This window comes from Salvelinus fontinalis, unplaced genomic scaffold, assembly GCF_029448725.1.
Source record: "Salvelinus fontinalis isolate EN_2023a unplaced genomic scaffold, ASM2944872v1 scaffold_1147, whole genome shotgun sequence".
Taxonomy (NCBI): Eukaryota; Metazoa; Chordata; class Actinopteri; order Salmoniformes; family Salmonidae; genus Salvelinus; species Salvelinus fontinalis.
Window position 1 is genome coordinate 5,001 of NW_026601356.1, and position 21,009 is coordinate 26,009.

Below are 21,009 nucleotides of genomic sequence, written 5' to 3' on the forward strand. Positions count from 1 at the left end.
TAACACACAACGCCGCCAGGGACTCAAATCCTGCAGTGCCAGACGTGTCCCCCTGCTTAAGCCAGTACATGTCCAGGCCCGTCTGAAGTTTTCTAGAGAGCAATTGGATGATCCAGAAGAAGATTGGGAGAATGTCATATGGTCAGATGAAACCAAAATATAACTTTTTGGTAAAAAATCAACTCGTCGCCTTAGGAGGACAAAGAATGCTGAGTTGCATCCAAAGAACACAATACCTACTGTGAAGCATGGGGGTGGAAACATCATGCTTTGAGGCTGTTTTTCTGCAAAGGGACCAGGACGACTGATCCGTGTAAAGGAAAGAACGAATGGGGCCATGTATCGTGAGATTTTGAGTGAAAACCTCCTTCAATCAGCAAGAGCATTGAAGATGAAACGTGGCTGGGTCTTTCAGCATGACAATGATCCCAAACACACCGCCCGGGCAACGAAGGAGTGGCTTCGTAAGAAGCATTTCAAGGTCCTGGAGTGACCTAGCCAGTTTCCAGATCTCAACCCCATGCTCAACCCTCAACCCTCAACCCCATGCCCCAATGCACATTTGTGGCCTGCTGGAGGTCATTTTGCAGGGCTCTGGCAGTGCACCTCCTTGCACAAAGGCGGAGGTAGCGGTCCTGCTGCTGGGTTGTTGCCCTCCTACGGCCTCCTCCACGTCTCCTGATGTACTGGCCTGTCTCCTGGTAGCGCCTCCATGCTCTGGACACTACGCTGACAGACACAGCAAACCTTTTTGCCACAGCTCGCATTGATGTGCCATCCTGGATGAACTGCACTACCTGAGCCACTTGTGTGGGTTCTGACTCCGTCTCATGCTACCACTAGAGTGAGAGCACCGCCAGCATTCAAAAGTGACCAAAACATCAGCCAGGAAGCATAGGAACTGAGAAGTGGTCTGTGGTCACCACCTGCAGAATCACTCCTTTTTTGGGGGAGTCTTGCTAATTGCCTATAATTTCCACCTTTTGTCTATTCCATTTGCACAACAGCATGTGAAATTTATTGTCAATCAGTGTTGCTTCCTAAGTGGACAGTTTGATTTCACAGAAGTGTGATTGTCTTGGAGTTACATTGTGTTGTTTAAGTGTTCCCTTTATTTTTTTGAGCAGTGTACATTAGTATATATATTAATATATATATATATAGAGAGAGAGAGAACTCTCCACTGCTGCCTACATATTAACTCTATTGTCCAAACACACACACACATAACATGTTTCTGCGTTGGCATTTCTTCTCTGAATATCCTGAAATGGCTCCGATGGCTTCAATCATCGGCAAACACATCTCAACCCACTACAAAAGACCTCCCATCCTACTCAATCCAAAACAACAGGTGTTTTGTCTGCACCATTTCTATGAATAGAATAAGGACTTATTCTGGCGTTCCTGGGAATGAAAGCATGTTTGAAGTCATATGTTTAATATTACGTCCTTAACATTAGACATCATGATGTTTGAGCCAATCAAAACGTTCCGCGGTAGAAAAACCTAGACTAAACATTAAGAGTATATAAATGAAGAATCTATTCCGACACATAAAATACTTATCCCCATAACCCAGTTGGTTAGCAGTTATTTGACTGAATAAGGCCAGTAGTGTCTCTGACAGTGATAAACGTGTCTGTAGTTCTGCCTCCATAGAGCTGCAGCAGTGCCACAGTCGCATTACACAGTCATTAAGTTAGCATTGGCCACGTTGCAACTACATGACTGGGAGGTATCAATGTCGGCTCTAAATATTGAGTGTGTCTGTTAACCGCTCAATGGCCGCACGCCACATATTAGTGCCCTGAGGGCAACGGCAACACTGGAATTTATAGCTCCGCCAATAGCAGTTCATTACAACTGGATGCCATGTCATTGAATTGAGTGGGAGAGATGAATGAAGGAGGGATGGATGGAGAGGGAGGGGGGGGGGGGCAGCGTCTGTTAAGTGCCAAGTTCAAACTTCTATCAATACAGAAGCTATGGCGATCTCTCTCCTCTCTTTCTTCTGCAGATTCTTCTCCTTCGTTCCCCTCACTCATCCCTCACTTAGTCTCTATTCATCCGACTCCCTCTTTCCCCACTCTCATTCCTCCGCTCTGCTCTATCCATCATCCAAATAGCTAGTCATCCAAGTCCCTCTGCTTCTCGCCTCAATCCATCCCTCACTTCTCTACTCTCCATCTCTATACCCCTCTCCTCTCCTCTCCTCTCCTCAGGATAATTCACTTCTCTACTCTCCATCTCTATACCCCTCTCCTCTCCTCTGCTCAGGATAATTCCTTGCTCTCTTTATTCCATTTTAAAGAATTTATTTTCATTTTAGCACTCTCCTTTCCCCTGTTCACCACCACTATCTCCTCTCTAAACCTGTTCACCACCACTCTCTCCTCTCTAAACCTGTTCACCACCACCACTCTCTCCTCTCTAAACCTGTTCACCACCACCACTCTCTCCTCTCTAAACCTGTTCACCACCACCACTCTCTCCTCTCTAAACCTGTTCACCACCACCACTCTCTCCTCTCTAAACCTGTTCACCACCACTCTCTCCTCTCTAAACCTGTTCACCACCACCACTCTCTCCTCTCTAAACCTGTTCACCACCACCACTCTCTCCTCTCTAAACCTGTTCACCACCACCACTCTCTCCTCTCTAAACCTGTTCACCACCACTCTCTCCTCTCTAAACCTGTTCACCACCACCACTCTCTCCTCTCTAAACCTGTTCACCACCACCACTCTCTCCTCTCTAAACTTGTTCACCACCACCACTCTCTCCTCTCTAAACCTGTTCACCACCATTCTCTCCTCTCTAAACCTGTTCACCACCACTCTCTCCTCTCTAAACCTGTTCACCACCACTCTCTCCTCTCTAAACCTGTTCACCACCACTCTCTCCTCTCTAAACCTGTTCACCACCACTCTCTCCTCTCTAAACCTGTTCACTACCACCACTCTCTCCTCTCTAAACCTGTTCACCACCACTCTCTCCTCTCTAAACCTGTTGACCACCACTCTCTCCTCTCTAAACCTGTTCACCACCACTCTCTCCTCTCTAAACCTGTTCACCACCACCACTCTCTCCTCTCTACACTTGTTCACCACCACCACTCTCTCCTCTCTAAACCTGTTCACCACTACCACTCTCTAATCTCTAAACCTGTTCACCACCACCACTCTCTCCTCTCTAAACCTGTTCACCACCACTCTCTCCTCTCTAAACCTGTTCACCACCACTCTCTCCTCTCTAAACCTGTTCACAACCACCACTCTCTCCTCTCTAAACCTGTTCACCACCACCACTCTCTCCTCTCTAAACCTGTTCACCACCACCACTCTCTCCTCTCTAAACCTGTTCACCACTACCACTCTCTCCTCTCTAAACCTGTTCACCACCACTCTCTCCTCTCTAAACCTGTTCACCACCACTCTCTCCTCTCTAAACTTGTTCACCACCACCACTCTCTCCTCTCTAAACCTGTTCACCACCACCTCTCTCTCCTCTCTAAACCTGTTCACCACTACCACTCTCTCCTCTCTAAACCTGTTCACCACCACTCTCTCCTCTCTAAACCTGTTCACCACTACCACTCTCTCCTCTCTAAACCTGTTCACTACCACCACTCTCTCCTCTCTAAACCTGTTCACCACCACCACTCTCTCCTCTCTAAACCTGTTCACCACCACCACTCTCTCCTCTCTAAACCTGTTCACCACCACCACTCTCTCCTCTCTAAACCTGTTCACCACCACCACTCTCTCCTCTCTAAACCTGTTCACCACCACCACCACTCTCTCCTCTCTAAACCTGTTCACCACCACCACTCTCTCCTCTCTAAACCTGTTCACTACCACCACTCTCTCCTCTCTAAACCTGTTCACCACCACTCTCTCGTCTCTAAACCTGTTCACCACCACTCTCTCCTCTCTAAACCTGTTCACCAACACCACTCTCTCCTCTCTAAACCTGTTCACCACCACCACTCTCTCCTCTCTAAACCTGTTCACCACCACCACTCTCTCCTCTCTAAACCTGTTCACCACCACCACTATCTCCTCTCTAAACCTGTTCACCACCACTCTCTCCTCTCTAAACCTGTTCACCACCACCACTCTCTCCTCTCTAAACCTGTTCACCACCACTCTCTCCTCTCTAAACCTGTTCACCACCACCACTCTCTCCTCTCTAAACCTGTTCACCACCACTCTCTCCTCTCTAAACCTGTTCACCACCACTCTCTCCTCTCTAAACCTGTTCACTACCACCACTCTCTCCTCTCTAAACCTGTTCACCACCACTCTCTCCTCTCTAAACCTGTTCACCACCACTCTCTCCTCTCTAAACCTGTTCACCACCACTCTCTCCTCTCTAAACCTGTTCACCACCACCACTCTCTCCTCTCTACACTTGTTCACCACCACCACTCTCTCCTCTCTAAACCTGTTCACCACTACCACTCTCTCCTCTCTAAACCTGTTCACCACCACCACTCTCTCCTCTCTAAACCTGTTCACCACCACTCTCTCCTCTCTAAACCTGTTCACCACCACTCTCTCCTCTCTAAACCTGTTCACAACCACCACTCTCTCCTCTCTAAACCTGTTCACCACCACCACTCTCTCCTCTCTAAACCTGTTCACCACCACCACTCTCTCCTCTCTAAACCTGTTCACCACTACCACTCTCTCCTCTCTAAACCTGTTCACCACCACTCTCTCCTCTCTAAACCTGTTCACCACCACTCTCTCCTCTCTAAACTTGTTCACCACCACCACTCTCTCCTCTCTAAACCTGTTCACCACCACCTCTCTCTCCTCTCTAAACCTGTTCACCACTACCACTCTCTCCTCTCTAAACCTGTTCACCACCACTCTCTCCTCTCTAAACCTGTTCACCACTACCACTCTCTCCTCTCTAAACCTGTTCACCACCACCACTCTCTCCTCTCTAAACCTGTTCACCACCACCACTCTCTCCTCTCTAAACCTGTTCACCACCACCACTCTCTCCTCTCTAAACCTGTTCACCACCACCACTCTCTCCTCTCTAAACCTGTTCACTACCACCACTCTCTCCTCTCTAAACCTGTTCACCACCACTCTCTCGTCTCTAAACCTGTTCACCACCACTCTCTCCTCTCTAAACCTGTTCACCAACACCACTCTCTCCTCTCTAAACCTGTTCACCACCACCACTCTCTCCTCTCTAAACCTGTTCACCACCACCACTCTCTCCTCTCTAAACCTGTTCACCACCACCACTATCTCCTCTCTAAACCTGTTCACCACCACTCTCTCCTCTCTAAACCTGTTCACCACCACCACTCTCTCCTCTCTAAACCTGTTCACTACCACCACTATCTCCTCTCTAAACCTGTTCACCACCACCACTCTCTCCTCTCTAAACCTGTTCACCACCACCACTATCTCCTCTCTAAACCTGTTCACCACCACTCTCTCCTCTCTAAACCTGTTCACCACCACCACTCTCTCCTCTCTAAACCTGTTCACTACCACCACTATCTCCTCTCTAAACCTGTTCACTACCACCACTATCTCCTCTCTAAACCTGTTCACCACCACTCTCTCCTCTCTAAACCTGTTCACCACCACTCTCTCCTCTCTAAACCTGTTCACCACCACCACTCTCTCCTCTCTAAACATGTTCACCACCACCACTATCTCTTCTCTAAACCTGTTCACCACCACCACTCTCTCCTCTCTAAACCTGTTCACCACCACCACTCTCTCCTCTCTAAACCTGTTCACCACCACCACTCTCTCCTCTCTAAACCTGTTCACCACCACTCTCTCCTCTCTAAACCTGTTCACCACCACTCTCTCCTCTCTAAACCTGTTCACCACCACCACTATCTCTTCTCTAAACCTGTTCACCACCACTCTCTCCTCTCTAAACCTGTTCACCACCACCACTCTCTCCTCTCTAAACCTGTTCACCACCACCACTCTCTCCTCTCTAAACCTGTTCACCACCACTCTCTCCTCTCTAAACTTGTTCACGACCACCACTCTCTCCTCTCTAAACCTGTTCACCACCACCACTCTCTCCTCTCTAAACCTGTTCACCACCACTCTCTCCTCTCTAAACCTGTTCACCACCACCACTCTCTCCTCAAAAAACCTGTTCACTACCACCACTCTCTCCTCTCTAAACCTGTTCACCACCACCAATCTCTCCTCTCTAAACCTGTTCACCACCACCACTCTCTCCTCTATAAACGTGTTCACCGCCACCACTCTCTCCTCTCTAAACCTGTTCACCACCACCACTCTCTCCTCTCTAAACCTGTTCACCACCACTCTCTCCTCTCTAAACCTGTTCACCACCACTCTCTCCTCTCTAAACCTGTTCACCACCACTCTCTCCTCTCTAAACCTGTTCACCACCACTCTCTCCTCTCTAAACCTGTTCACCACCACCACTCTCTCCTCTCTACACTTGTTCACCACCACCACTCTCTCCTCTCTAAACCTGTTCACCACTACCACTCTCTCCTCTCTAAACCTGTTCACCACCACCACTCTCTCCTCTCTAAACCTGTTCACCACCACTCTCTCCTCTCTAAACCTGTTCACCACCACTCTCTCCTCTCTAAACCTGTTCACAACCACCACTCTCTCCTCTCTAAACCTGTTCACCACCACCACTCTCTCCTCTCTAAACCTGTTCACCACCACCACTCTCTCCTCTCTAAACCTGTTCACCACTACCACTCTCTCCTCTCTAAACCTGTTCACCACCACTCTCGCCTCTCTAAACCTGTTCACCACCACTCTCTCCTCTCTAAACTTGTTCACCACCACCACTCTCTCCTCTCTAAACCTGTTCACCACCACCTCTCTCTCCTCTCTAAACCTGTTCACCACTACCACTCTCTCCTCTCTAAACCTGTTCACTACCACCACTCTCTCCTCTCTAAACCTGTTCACCACTACCACTCTCTCCTCTCTAAACCTGTTCACCACCACCACTCTCTCCTCTCTAAACCTGTTCACCACCACTCTCTCCTCTCTAAACCTGTTCACCACCACCACTCTCTCCTCTCTAAACCTGTTCACCACCACTCTCTCCTCTCTAAACCTGTTCACCACCACTCTCTCCTCTCTAAACCTGTTCACTACCACCACTCTCTCCTCTCTAAACCTGTTCACCACCACTCTCTCCTCTCTAAACCTGTTCACCACCACTCTCTCCTCTCTAAACCTGTTCACCACCACTCTCTCCTCTCTAAACCTGTTCACCACCACCACTCTCTCCTCTCTACACTTGTTCACCACCACCACTCTCTCCTCTCTAAACCTGTTCACCACTACCACTCTCTCCTCTCTAAACCTGTTCACCACCACCACTCTCTCCTCTCTAAACCTGTTCACCACCACTCTCTCCTCTCTAAACCTGTTCACCACCACTCTCTCCTCTCTAAACCTGTTCACAACCACCACTCTCTCCTCTCTAAACCTGTTCACCACCACCACTCTCTCCTCTCTAAACCTGTTCACCACCACCACTCTCTCCTCTCTAAACCTGTTCACCACTACCACTCTCTCCTCTCTAAACCTGTTCACCACCACTCTCTCCTCTCTAAACCTGTTCACCACCACTCTCTCCTCTCTAAACTTGTTCACCACCACCACTCTCTCCTCTCTAAACCTGTTCACCACCACCTCTCTCTCCTCTCTAAACCTGTTCACCACTACCACTCTCTCCTCTCTAAACCTGTTCACCACCACTCTCTCCTCTCTAAACCTGTTCACCACTACCACTCTCTCCTCTCTAAACCTGTTCACCACCACCACTCTCTCCTCTCTAAACCTGTTCACCACCACCACTCTCTCCTCTCTAAACCTGTTCACCACCACCACTCTCTCCTCTCTAAACCTGTTCACCACCACCACTCTCTCCTCTCTAAACCTGTTCACTACCACCACTCTCTCCTCTCTAAACCTGTTCACCACCACTCTCTCGTCTCTAAACCTGTTCACCACCACTCTCTCCTCTCTAAACCTGTTCACCAACACCACTCTCTCCTCTCTAAACCTGTTCACCACCACCACTCTCTCCTCTCTAAACCTGTTCACCACCACCACTCTCTCCTCTCTAAACCTGTTCACCACCACCACTATCTCCTCTCTAAACCTGTTCACCACCACTCTCTCCTCTCTAAACCTGTTCACCACCACCACTCTCTCCTCTCTAAACCTGTTCACTACCACCACTATCTCCTCTCTAAACCTGTTCACCACCACCACTCTCTCCTCTCTAAACCTGTTCACCACCACCACTATCTCCTCTCTAAACCTGTTCACCACCACTCTCTCCTCTCTAAACCTGTTCACCACCACCACTCTCTCCTCTCTAAACCTGTTCACTACCACCACTATCTCCTCTCTAAACCTGTTCACTACCACCACTATCTCCTCTCTAAACCTGTTCACCACCACTCTCTCCTCTCTAAACCTGTTCACCACCACTCTCTCCTCTCTAAACCTGTTCACCACCACCACTCTCTCCTCTCTAAACATGTTCACCACCACCACTATCTCTTCTCTAAACCTGTTCACCACCACCACTCTCTCCTCTCTAAACCTGTTCACCACCACCACTCTCTCCTCTCTAAACCTGTTCACCACCACCACTCTCTCCTCTCTAAACCTGTTCACCACCACTCTCTCCTCTCTAAACCTGTTCACCACCACTCTCTCCTCTCTAAACCTGTTCACCACCACCACTATCTCTTCTCTAAACCTGTTCACCACCACTCTCTCCTCTCTAAACCTGTTCACCACCACCACTCTCTCCTCTCTAAACCTGTTCACCACCACCACTCTCTCCTCTCTAAACCTGTTCACCACCACTCTCTCCTCTCTAAACTTGTTCACGACCACCACTCTCTCCTCTCTAAACCTGTTCACCACCACCACTCTCTCCTCTCTAAACCTGTTCACCACCACTCTCTCCTCTCTAAACCTGTTCACCACCACCACTCTCTCCTCAAAAAACCTGTTCACTACCACCACTCTCTCCTCTCTAAACCTGTTCACCACCACCAATCTCTCCTCTCTAAACCTGTTCACCACCACCACTCTCTCCTCTATAAACGTGTTCACCGCCACCACTCTCTCCTCTCTAAACCTGTTCACCACCACCACTCTCTCCTCTCTAAACCTGTTCACCACCACTCTCTCCTCTCTAAACCTGTTCACCACCACTCTCTCCTCTCTAAACCTGTTCACCACCACTCTCTCCTCTCTAAACCTGTTCACCACCACTCTCTCCTCTCTAAACCTGTTCACCACCACCACTCTCTCCTCTCTACACTTGTTCACCACCACCACTCTCTCCTCTCTAAACCTGTTCACCACTACCACTCTCTCCTCTCTAAACCTGTTCACCACCACCACTCTCTCCTCTCTAAACCTGTTCACCACCACTCTCTCCTCTCTAAACCTGTTCACCACCACTCTCTCCTCTCTAAACCTGTTCACAACCACCACTCTCTCCTCTCTAAACCTGTTCACCACCACCACTCTCTCCTCTCTAAACCTGTTCACCACCACCACTCTCTCCTCTCTAAACCTGTTCACCACTACCACTCTCTCCTCTCTAAACCTGTTCACCACCACTCTCGCCTCTCTAAACCTGTTCACCACCACTCTCTCCTCTCTAAACTTGTTCACCACCACCACTCTCTCCTCTCTAAACCTGTTCACCACCACCTCTCTCTCCTCTCTAAACCTGTTCACCACTACCACTCTCTCCTCTCTAAACCTGTTCACTACCACCACTCTCTCCTCTCTAAACCTGTTCACCACTACCACTCTCTCCTCTCTAAACCTGTTCACTACCACCACTCTCTCCTCTCTAAACCTGTTCACCACCACCACTCTCTCCTCTCTAAACCTGTTCACCACCACCACTCTCTCCTCTCTAAACGTATTCACCACCACCACTCTCTCCTCTCTAAACCTGTTCACCACCACCACTCTCTCCTCTCTAAACCTGTTCACCACCACCACTCTCTCCTCTCTAAACCTGTTCACTACCACCACTCTCTCCTCTCTAAACCTGTTCACCACCACTCTCTCGTCTCTAAACCTGTTCACCACCACTCTCTCCTCTCTAAACCTGTTCACCAACACCACTCTCTCCTCTCTAAACCTGTTCACCACCACCACTCTCTCCTCTCTAAACCTGTTCACCACCACCACTCTCTCCTCTCTAAACCTGTTCACCACCACCACTATCTCCTCTCTAAACCTGTTCACCACCACTCTCTCCTCTCTAAACCTGTTCACCACCACCACTCTCTCCTCTCTAAACCTGTTCACTACCACCACTATCTCCTCTCTAAACCTGTTCACCACCACCACTCTCTCCTCTCTAAACCTGTTCACCACCACCACTCTCTCCTCTCTAAACCTGTTCACCACCACCACTAACTCCTCTCTAAACCTGTTCACCACCACTCTCTCCTCTCTAAACCTGTTCACCACCACCACTCTCTCCTCTCTAAACCTGTTCACTACCACCACTATCTCCTCTCTAAACCTGTTCACTACCACCACTATCTCCTCTCTAAACCTGTTCACCACCACTCTCTCCTCTCTAAACCTGTTCACCACCACTCTCTCCTCTCTAAACCTGTTCACTACCACCACTCTCTCCTCTCTAAACATGTTCACCACCACCACTATCTCTTCTCTAAACCTGTTCACCACCACCACTCTCTCCTCTCTAAACCTGTTCACCACCACCACTCTCTCCTCTCTAAACCTGTTCACCACCACTCTCTCCTCTCTAAACCTGTTCACCACCACTCTCTCCTCTCTAAACCTGTTCACCACCAAAACTATCTCTTCTCTAAACCTGTTCACCACCACTCTCTCCTCTCTAAACCTGTTCACCACCACCACTCTCTCCTCTCTAAACCTGTTCACCACCACCACTCTCTCCTCTCTAAACCTGTTCACCACCACTCTCTCCTCTCTAAACTTGTTCACCACCACCACTCTCTCCTCTCTAAACCTGTTCACCACCACCACTCTCTCCTCTCTAAACCTGTTCACCACCACTCTCTCCTCTCTAAACCTGTTCACCACCACCACTCTCTCCTCTCTTAACCTGTTCACCACCACCACTCTCTCCTCTCTAAACCTGTTCACCACCACCACTCTCTCCTCTCTAAACCTGTTCACCACCACCACTCTCTCCTCTCTAAACCTGTTCACCACCACCACTCTCTCCTCTATAAACCTGTTCACCACCACCACTCTCTCCTCTCTAAACCTGTTCACCACCACCACTATCTCTTCTCTAAACCTGTTCACCACCACTCTCTCCTCTCTAAACCTGTTCACCACCACCACTCTCTCCTCTCTAAACCTGTTCACCACCACCACTCTCTCCTCTCTAAACCTGTTCACCACCACTCTCTCCTCTCTAAACTTGTTCACCACCACCACTCTCTCCTCTCTAAACCTGTTCACCACCACCACTCTCTCCTCTCTAAACCTGTTCACCACCACTCTCTCCTCTCTAAACCTGTTCACCACCACCACTCTCTCCTCTCTTAACCTGTTCACCACCACCACTCTCTCCTCTCTAAACCTGTTCACCACCACCACTCTCTCCTCTCTAAACCTGTTCACCACCACCACTCTCTCCTCTCTAAACCTGTTCACCACCACCACTCTCTCCTCTATAAACCTGTTCACCACCACCACTCTCTCCTCTCTAAACCTGTTCACCACCACCACTATCTCTTCTCTAAACCTGTTCACCACCACTCTCTCCTCAAAAAACCTGTTCACTACCACCACTCTCTCCTCTCTAAACCTGTTCACCACCACCACTATCTCTTCTCTAAACCTGTTCACCACCACCACTCTCTCCTCTCTAAACCTGTTCACCACCACTCTCTCCTCAAAAAACCTGTTCACCACCACCACTCTCTCCTCTCTAAACCTGTTCACCACCACCACTCTCTCCTCTCTAAACGTGTTCACCGCCACCACTCTCTCCTCTCTAAACCTGTTCACCACCACTCTCTCCACTATAAACCTGTTCACCACCACTATCTCCTCTCTAAACCTGTTCACCACCACTATCTCCTCTCTAAACCTGTTCACCACCACCACTCTCTCCTCTCTAAACCTGTTCACCACCACCACTCTCTCCTCTCTAAACCTGTTCACCACCACCACTCTCTCCTCTCTAAACCTGTTCACCACCACCACTCTCTCCTCTCTAAACCTGTTCACCACCACCACTCTCTCCTCTCTAAACCTGTTCACCACCACCACTCTCTCCTCTCTAAACCTGTTCACCACCACCACTCTCTCCTCTCTAAACCTGTTCACCACCACCACTCTCTCCTCTCTAAACCTGTTCACCACCACCACTCTCTCCTCTCTAAACCTGTTCACCCCCACCACTCTCTCCTCTCTAAACCTGTTCACCACCACCACTCTCTCCTCTCTAAACCTGTTCACCACCACCACTCTCTCCTCTCTAAACCTGTTCACCATCACCACTCTCTCCTCTCTAAACCTGTTCACCAACACCACTCTCTCCTCTCTAAACCTGTTCACCACCACCACTCTCTCCTCTCTAAACCTGTTCACCACCACCACTCTCTCCTCTCTAAACCTGTTCACCAACACCACTCTCTCCTCTCTAAACCTGTTCACCACCACCACTATCTCCTCTCTAAACCTGTTCACTACCACCACTCTCTCCTCTCTAAACCTGTTCACCACCACCACTCTCTCCTCTCTAAACCTGTTCACCACCACTCTCTCCTCTCTAAACCTGTTCACCACCACCACTCTCTCCTCTCTAAACCTGTTCACCACCACCACTATCTCCTCTCTAAACCTGTTCACCACCACCACTCTCTCCTCTCTAAACCTGTTCACCACCACCACTCTCTCCTCTCTAAACCTGTTCACCACCACCACTCTCTCCTCTCTAAACCTGTTCACCACCACCACTCTCTCCTCTCTAAGCCTGTTCACCACCACTCTCTCCTCTATAAACCTGTTCACCACCACCACTCTCTCCTCTCTAAACCTGTTCACTACCACCACTATCTCCTCTCTAAACCTGTTCACCACCACTCTCTCCTCTCTAAACCTGTTCACCACCACCACTATCTCTTCTCTAAACCTGTTCACCACCACTCTCTCCTCTCTAAACCTGTTCACCACCACAACTCTCTCCTCTCTAAACCTGTTCACCACCACTCTCTCCTCTATAAACCTGTTCACCACCACTCTCTCCTCTCTAAACCTGTTCACCACCACCACTATCTCTTCTCTAAACCTGTTCACCACCACCACTCTCTCCTCTCTAAACCTGTTCACCACCACCACTCTCTCCTCTCTAAACCTGTTCACCACCACCACTATCTCTTCTCTAAACCTGTTCACCACCACCACTCTCTCCTCTCTAAACCTGTTCACAACCACCACTCTCTCCTCTCTAAACCTGTTCACCACCACCACTCTCTCCTCTCTAAACCTGTTCACCACCACTCTCTCCTCTCTAAACCTGTTCACCACCACCACTCTCTCCTCTCTACACTTGTTCACCACCACCACTCTCTCCTCTCTAAACCTGTTCACCACCACCACTCTCTCCTCTCTAAACCTGTTCACCACCACTCTCTCCTCTCTAAACCTGTTCACCACCACTCTCTCCTCTCTAAACCTGTTCACCACCACCACTATCTCTTCTCTAAACCTGTTCACCACCACTCTCTCCTCTCTAAACCTGTTCACCACCACCACTATCTCTTCTCTAAACCTGTTCACCACCACTCTCTCCTCTCTAAACCTGTTCACCACCACCACTCTCTCCTCTCTAAACCTGTTCACCACCACCACTATCTCTTCTCTAAACCTGTTCACCACCACTCTCTCCTCTCTAAACCTGTTCACCACCACCACTCTCTCCTCTCTAAACCTGTTCACCACCACCACTATCTCTTCTCTAAACCTGTTCACCACCAATTTCTCTTCTCTAAACCTGTTCACCACCACCACTCTCTCCTCTCTAAACCTGTTCACCACCACCACTCTCTCCTCTCTAAACCTGTTCACCACCACCACTCTCTCCTCTCTAAACCTGTTCACCACCACTCTCTCCTCTCTAAACCTGTTCACCACCACTCTCTCCTCTCTAAACCTGTTCACCACCACCACTCTCTCCTCTCTAAACCTGTTCACCACCACTCTCTCCTCTCTAAACCTGTTCACCACCACTCTCTCCTCTCTAAACATGTTCACCACCACCACTCTCTCCTCTCTAAACCTGTTCACTACTACCACTCTCTCCTCTATAAACCTGTTCACCACCACTCTCTCCTCTCTAAACCTGTTCACCACCACTCTCTCCTCTCTAAACCTGTTCACCACCACCACTCTCTCCTCTCTAAACCTGTTCACCACCACTACTCTCTCCTCTCTACACTTGTTCACCACCACTCTCTCCTCTCTAAACCTGTTCACCACCACTCTCTCCTCTCTAAACCTGTTCACCACCACCACTCTCTCCTCTCTAAACCTGTTCACCACAAATCTCTCCTCTCTAAACCTGTTCACCACCACCACTATCTCTTCTCTAAACCTGTTCACCACCACTCTCTCCTCTCTAAACCTGTTCACCACCACCACTCTCTCCTCTCTAAACCTGTTCACCACCACCACTCTCTCCTCTCTAAACTTGTTCACCACCACTCTCTCCTCTCTAAACCTGTTCACCACCACTATCTCCTCTCTAAACCTGTTCACCACCACCACTCTCTCCTCTCTAAACCTGTTCACCACCACCACTCTCTCCTCTCTAAACCTGTTCACCACCACTCTCTCCTCTCTAAACCTGTTCACCACCACTCTCTCCTCTCTAAACCTGTTCACCACCACTATCTCCTCTCTAAACCTGTTCACCACCACCACTCTCTCCTCTCTAAACCTGTTCACCACCACTATCTCCTCTCTAAACCAGTTCACCACCACCACTCTCTCCTCTCTAAACCTGTTCACCACCACCACTCTCTCCTCTCTAAACCTGTTCACCACCACTCTCTCCTCTCTAAACCTGTTCACCACCACCACTCTCTCCTCTCTAAACCTGTTCACCACCACTCTCTCCTCTCTAAACCTGTTCACCACCACTCTCTCCTCTCTAAACCTGTTCACCACCACCACTCTCTCCTCTCTAAACCTGTTCACCACCACCACTCTCTCTAAACCTGTTCACTACCACCACTATCTCCTCTCTAAACATGTTCACCACCACTCTCTCCTCTCTAAACCTGTTCACCACCACTCTCTCCTCTATAAATCTGTTCACCACCACCACTCTCTCCTCTCTAAACCTGTTCACTACCACCACTCTCTCCTCTCTAAACCTGTTCACTACCACCACTCTCTCCTCTCTAAACCTGTTCACCACCACCACTATCTCCTCTCTAAACCTGTTCACCACCACCACTCTCTCCTCTCTAAACCTGTTCACCACCACCACTCTCTCCTCTCTAAACCTGTTCACCACCACCACTCTCTCCTCTCTAAACCTGTTCACCACCACCACTCTCTCCTCTCTAAACCTGTTCACTACCACAACTATCTCCTCTCTAAACCTGTTCACCACCACTCTCTCCTCTCTAAACCTGTTCACCACCACCACTCTCTCCTCTCTAAACCTGTTCACCACCACTCTCTCCTCTCTAAACCTGTTCACCACCACCACTCTCTCCTCTCTAAACCTGTTCACCACCACTCTCTCCTCTCTAAACCTGTTCACCACCACCAATCTCTCCTCTCTAAACCTGTTCACCACCACCACTCTCTCCTCTCTAAACCTGTTCACCACCACTCTCTCCTCTCTAAACCTGTTCACCACCACTCTCTCCTCTCTAAACATGTTCACCACCACCACTCTCTCCTCTCTAAACCTGTTCACTACTACCACTCTCTCCTCTATAAACCTGTTCACCACCACTCTCTCCTCTCTAAACCTGTTCACCACCACTCTCTCCTCTCTAAACCTGTTCACCACCACCACTCTCTCCTCTCTAAACCTGTTCACCACCACCACTCTCTCCTCTCTACACTTGTTCACCACCACTCTCTCCTCTCTAAACCTGTTCACCACCACTCTCTACTCTCTAAACCTGTTCACCACCACCACTCTCTCCTCTCTAAACCTGTTCACCACAAATCTCTCCTCTCTAAACCTGTTCACCACCACCACTATCTCTTCTCTAAACCTGTTCACCACCACTCTCTCCTCTCTAAACCTGTTCACCACCACCACTCTCTCCTCTCTAAACCTGTTCACCACCACCACTCTCTCCTCTCTAAACTTGTTCACCACCACTCTCTCCTCTCTAAACCTGTTCACCACCACTATCTCCTCTCTAAACCTGTTCACCACCACCACTCTCTCCTCTCTAAACCTGTTCACCACCACCACTCTCTCCTCTCTAAACCTGTTCACCACCACTCTCTCCTCTCTAAACCTGTTCACCACCACCACTCTCTCCTCTCTAAACCTGTTCACCACCACTATCTCCTCTCTAAACCAGTTCACCACCACCACTCTCTCCTCTCTAAACCTGTTCACCACCACCACTCTCTCCTCTCTAAACCTGTTCACCACCACTCTCTCCTCTCTAAACCTGTTCACCACCACCACTCTCTCCTCTCTAAACCTGTTCACCACCACTCTCTCCTCTCTAAACCTGTTCACCACCACTCTCTCCTCTCTAAACCTGTTCACCACCACCACTCTCTCCTCTCTAAACCTGTTCACCACCACCACTCTCTCTAAACCTGTTCACCACCACCACTATCTCCTCTCTAAACATGTTCACCACCACTCTCTCCTCTCTACACCTGTTCACCACCACTCTCTCCTCTATAAATCTGTTCACCACCACCACTCTCTCCTCTCTAAACCTGTTCACCACCACCACTCTCTCCTCTCTAAACCTGTTCACCACCACTCTCTCCTCTCTAAACCTGTTCACCATCACCAATCTCTCCTCTCTAAACCTGTTCACCACCACCACTCTCTCCTCTCTAAACCTGTTCACCACCACTCTCTCCTCTCTAAACCTGTTCACCACCACTCTCTCCTCTCTAAACATGTTCACCACCACCACTCTCTCCTCTCTAAACCTGTTCACTACTACCACTCTCTCCTCTATAAACCTGTTCACCACGACTCTCTCCTCTCTAAACCTGTTCACCACCACTCTCTCCTCTCTAAACCTGTTCACCACCACCACTCTCTCCTCTCTAAACCTGTTCACCACCACCACTCTCTCCTCTCTACACTTGTTCACCACCACTCTCTCCTCTCTAAACCTGTTCACCACCACTCTCTCCTCTCTAAACCTGTTCACCACCACCACTCTCTCCTCTCTAAACCTGTTCACCACAAATCTCTCCTCTCTAAACCTGTTCACCACCACCACTATCTCTTCTCTAAACCTGTTCACCACCACTCTCTCCTCTCTAAACCTGTTCACCACCACCACTCTCTCCTCTCTAAACCTGTTCACCACCACCACTCTCTCCTCTCTAAACTTGTTCACCACCACTCTCTCCTCTCTAAACCTGTTCACCACCACTATCTCCTCTCTAAACCTGTTCACCACCACCACTCTCTCCTCTCTAAACCTGTTCACCACCACCACTCTCTCCTCTCTAAACCTGTTCACCACCACTCTCTCCTCTCTAAACCTGTTCACCACCACCACTCTCTCCTCTCTAAACCTGTTCACCACCACTATCTCCTCTCTAAACCAGTTCACCACCACCACTCTCTCCTCTCTAAACCTGTTCACCACCACCACTCTCTCCTCTCTAAACCTGTTCACCACCACTCTCTCCTCTCTAAACCTGTTCACCACCACCACTCTCTCCTCTCTAAACCTGTTCACCACCACTCTCTCCTCTCTAAACCTGTTCACCACCACTCTCTCCTCTCTAAACCTGTTCACCACCACCACTCTCTCCTCTCTAAACCTGTTCACCACCACCACTCTCTCTAAACCTGTTCACTACCACCACTATCTCCTCTCTAAACATGTTCACCACCACTCTCTCCTCTCTACACCTGTTCACCACCACTCTCTCCTCTATAAATCTGTTCACCACCACCACTCTCTCCTCTCTAAACCTGTTCACTACCACCACTCTCTCCTCTCTAAACCTGTTCACTACCACCACTCTCTCCTCTCTAAACCTGTTCACCACCACCACTATCTCCTCTCTAAACCTGTTCACCACCACCACTCTCTCCTCTCTAAACCTGTTCACCACCACCACTCTCTCCTCTCTAAACCTGTTCACCACCACCACTCTCTCCTCTCTAAACCTGTTCACCACCACCACTCTCTCCTCTCTAAACCTGTTCACTACCACAACTATCTCCTCTCTAAACCTGTTCACCACCACTCTCTCCTCTCTAAACCTGTTCACCACCACCACTCTCTCCTCTCTAAACCTGTTCACCACCACCACTATCTCCTCTCTAAACCTGTTCACCACCACTCTCTCCTCTCTAAACCTGTTCACCACCACCACTCTCTCCTCTCTAAACCTGTTCACCACCACTCTCTCCTCTCTAAACCTGTTCACCACCACCAATCTCTCCTCTCTAAACCTGTTCACCACCACTATCTCCTCTCTAAACCTGTTCACCACCACCACTCTCTCCTCTCTAAACCTGTTCACCACCACTCTCTCCTCTCTAAACCTGTTCACTACCACCACTATCTCCTCTCTAAACCTGTTCACCACCACCACTCTCTCCTCTCTAAACCTGTTCACCACCACCACTCTCTCCTCTCTAAACCTGTTCACCACCACCACTCTCTCCTCTCTAAACCTGTTCACCACCACCACTCTCTCCTCTCTAAACTTGTTCACCACCACCACTCTCTCCTCTCTAAACCTGTTCACCACCACTCTCTCCTCTCTAAACCTGTTCACTACCACCACTATCTCCTCTCTAAACCTGTTCACTACCACCACTCTCTCCTCTCTAAACCTGTTCACTACCACCACTATCTCCTCTCTAAACCTGTTCACTACCACCACTATCTCCTCTCTAAACCTGTTCACTACCACCACTCTCTCCTCTCTAAACCTGTTCACCACCACCACTCTCTCCTCTCTAAACTTGTTCACCACCACCACTCTCTCCTCTCTAAACCTGTTCACCACCACTCTCTCCTCTCTAAACTTGTTCACCACCACCACTCTCTCCTCTCTAAACCTGTTCACCACCACTCTCTCCTCTCTAAACCTGTTCACCAACACCACTCTCTCCTCTCTAAACCTGTTCACCACCACCACTCTCTCCTCTCTAAACCTGTTCACCACCACCACTCTCTCCTCTCTAAACCTGTTCACCACCACTCTCTCCTCTCTAAACCTGTTCACCACCACTCTCTCCTCTCTAAACCTGTTCACCACCACTCTCTCCTCTCTAAACCTGTTCACCACCACCACTCTCTCCTCTCTAAACCTGTTCACCACCACCACTCTCTCCTCTCTAAACCTGTTCACCACCACCACTCTCTCCTCTCTAAACCTGTTCACCACCACCACTCTCTCCTCTCTAAACTTGTTCACCACCACCACTCTCTCCTCTCTAAACCTGTTCACCACCACTCTCTCCTCTCTAAACCTGTTCACTACCACCACTATCTCCTCTCTAAACCTGTTCACTACCACCACTATCTCCTCTCTAAACCTGTTCACTACCACCACTCTCTCCTCTCTAAACCTGTTCACCACCACCACTCTCTCCTCTCTAAACTTGTTCACCACCACCACTCTCTCCTCTCTAAACCTGTTCACCACCACTCTCTCCTCTCTAAACCTGTTCACCAACACCACTCTCTCCTCTCTAAACCTGTTCACCACCACTCTCTCCTCTCTAAACCTGTTCACTACCACCACTCTCTCCTCTCTAAACCTGTTCACCACCACCACTCTCTCCTCTCTAAACCTGTTCACCACCACCACTCTCTCCTCTCTAAACTTGTTCACCACCACCACTCTCTCCTCTCTAAACCTGTTCACCACCACTCTCTCCTCTCTAAACCTGTTCACTACCACCACTATCTCCTCTCTAAACCTGTTCACTACCACCACTATCTCCTCTCTAAACCTGTTCACTACCACCACTCTCTCCTCTCTAAACCTGTTCACCACCACCACTCTCTCCTCTCTAAACTTGTTCACCACCACCACTCTCTCCTCTCTAAACCTGTTCACCACCACTCTCTCCTCTCTAAACCTGTTCACCAACACCACTCTCTCCTCTCTAAACCTGTTCACCAACACCACTCTCTCCTCTCTAAACCTGTTCACCACCACCACTCTCTCCTCTCTAAACCTGTTCACCACCACTCTCTCCTCTCTAAACCTGTTCACCACCACTATCTCCTCTCTAAACCTGTTCACTACCACCACTATCTCCTCTCTAAACCTGTTCACTACCACCACTCTCTCCTCTCTAAACCTGTTCACCACCACCACTCTCCCCTCTCTAAACCTGTTCACTACCACCACTATCTCCTCTCTAAACCTGTTCACTACCACCACTATCTCCTCTCTAAACCTGTTCACTACCACCACTCTCTCCTCTCTAAACCTGTTCACCACCACCACTCTCTACTCTCTAAACTTGTTCACCACCACCACTCTCTCCTCTCTAAACCTGTTCACCACCACTCTCTCCTCTCTAAACCTGTTCACCAACACCACTCTCTCCTCTCTAAACCTGTTCACCAACACCACTCTCTCCTCTCTAAACCTGTTCACCACCACCACTCTCTCCTCTCTAAACCTGTTCACCACCACTCTCTCCTCTCTAAACCTGTTCACCACCACTCTCTCCTCTCTAAACCTGTTCACCACCACTCTCTCCTCTCTAAACCTGTTCACCACCACT

General features: G+C 49.3%; 1 protein-coding gene across 1 annotated transcript in view; it reads right to left on the bottom strand.

The window, feature by feature from the left end:
* The window catches only part of LOC129848748 (trichohyalin-like), a 13,509-nt gene extending 1,286 nt beyond the window's left edge, over window positions 1–12,223 (bottom strand). The window contains exons 1-2 of the mRNA XM_055915846.1: window positions 10,384–12,223; window positions 1–10,287 (exon numbers count right to left, since the gene is read on the bottom strand). The exon at window positions 1–10,287 is cut by the window's left edge and continues 1,286 nt beyond it. Of these exons, the coding sequence (XP_055771821.1) occupies window positions 3,156–10,287; window positions 10,384–10,706 (7,455 nt within the window). The 5' untranslated portion in view covers window positions 10,707–12,223 and the 3' untranslated portion in view covers window positions 1–3,155. The remainder of the gene's footprint in view (window positions 10,288–10,383) is intronic.
* Window positions 12,224–21,009: the final 8,786 nt, after the last annotated feature.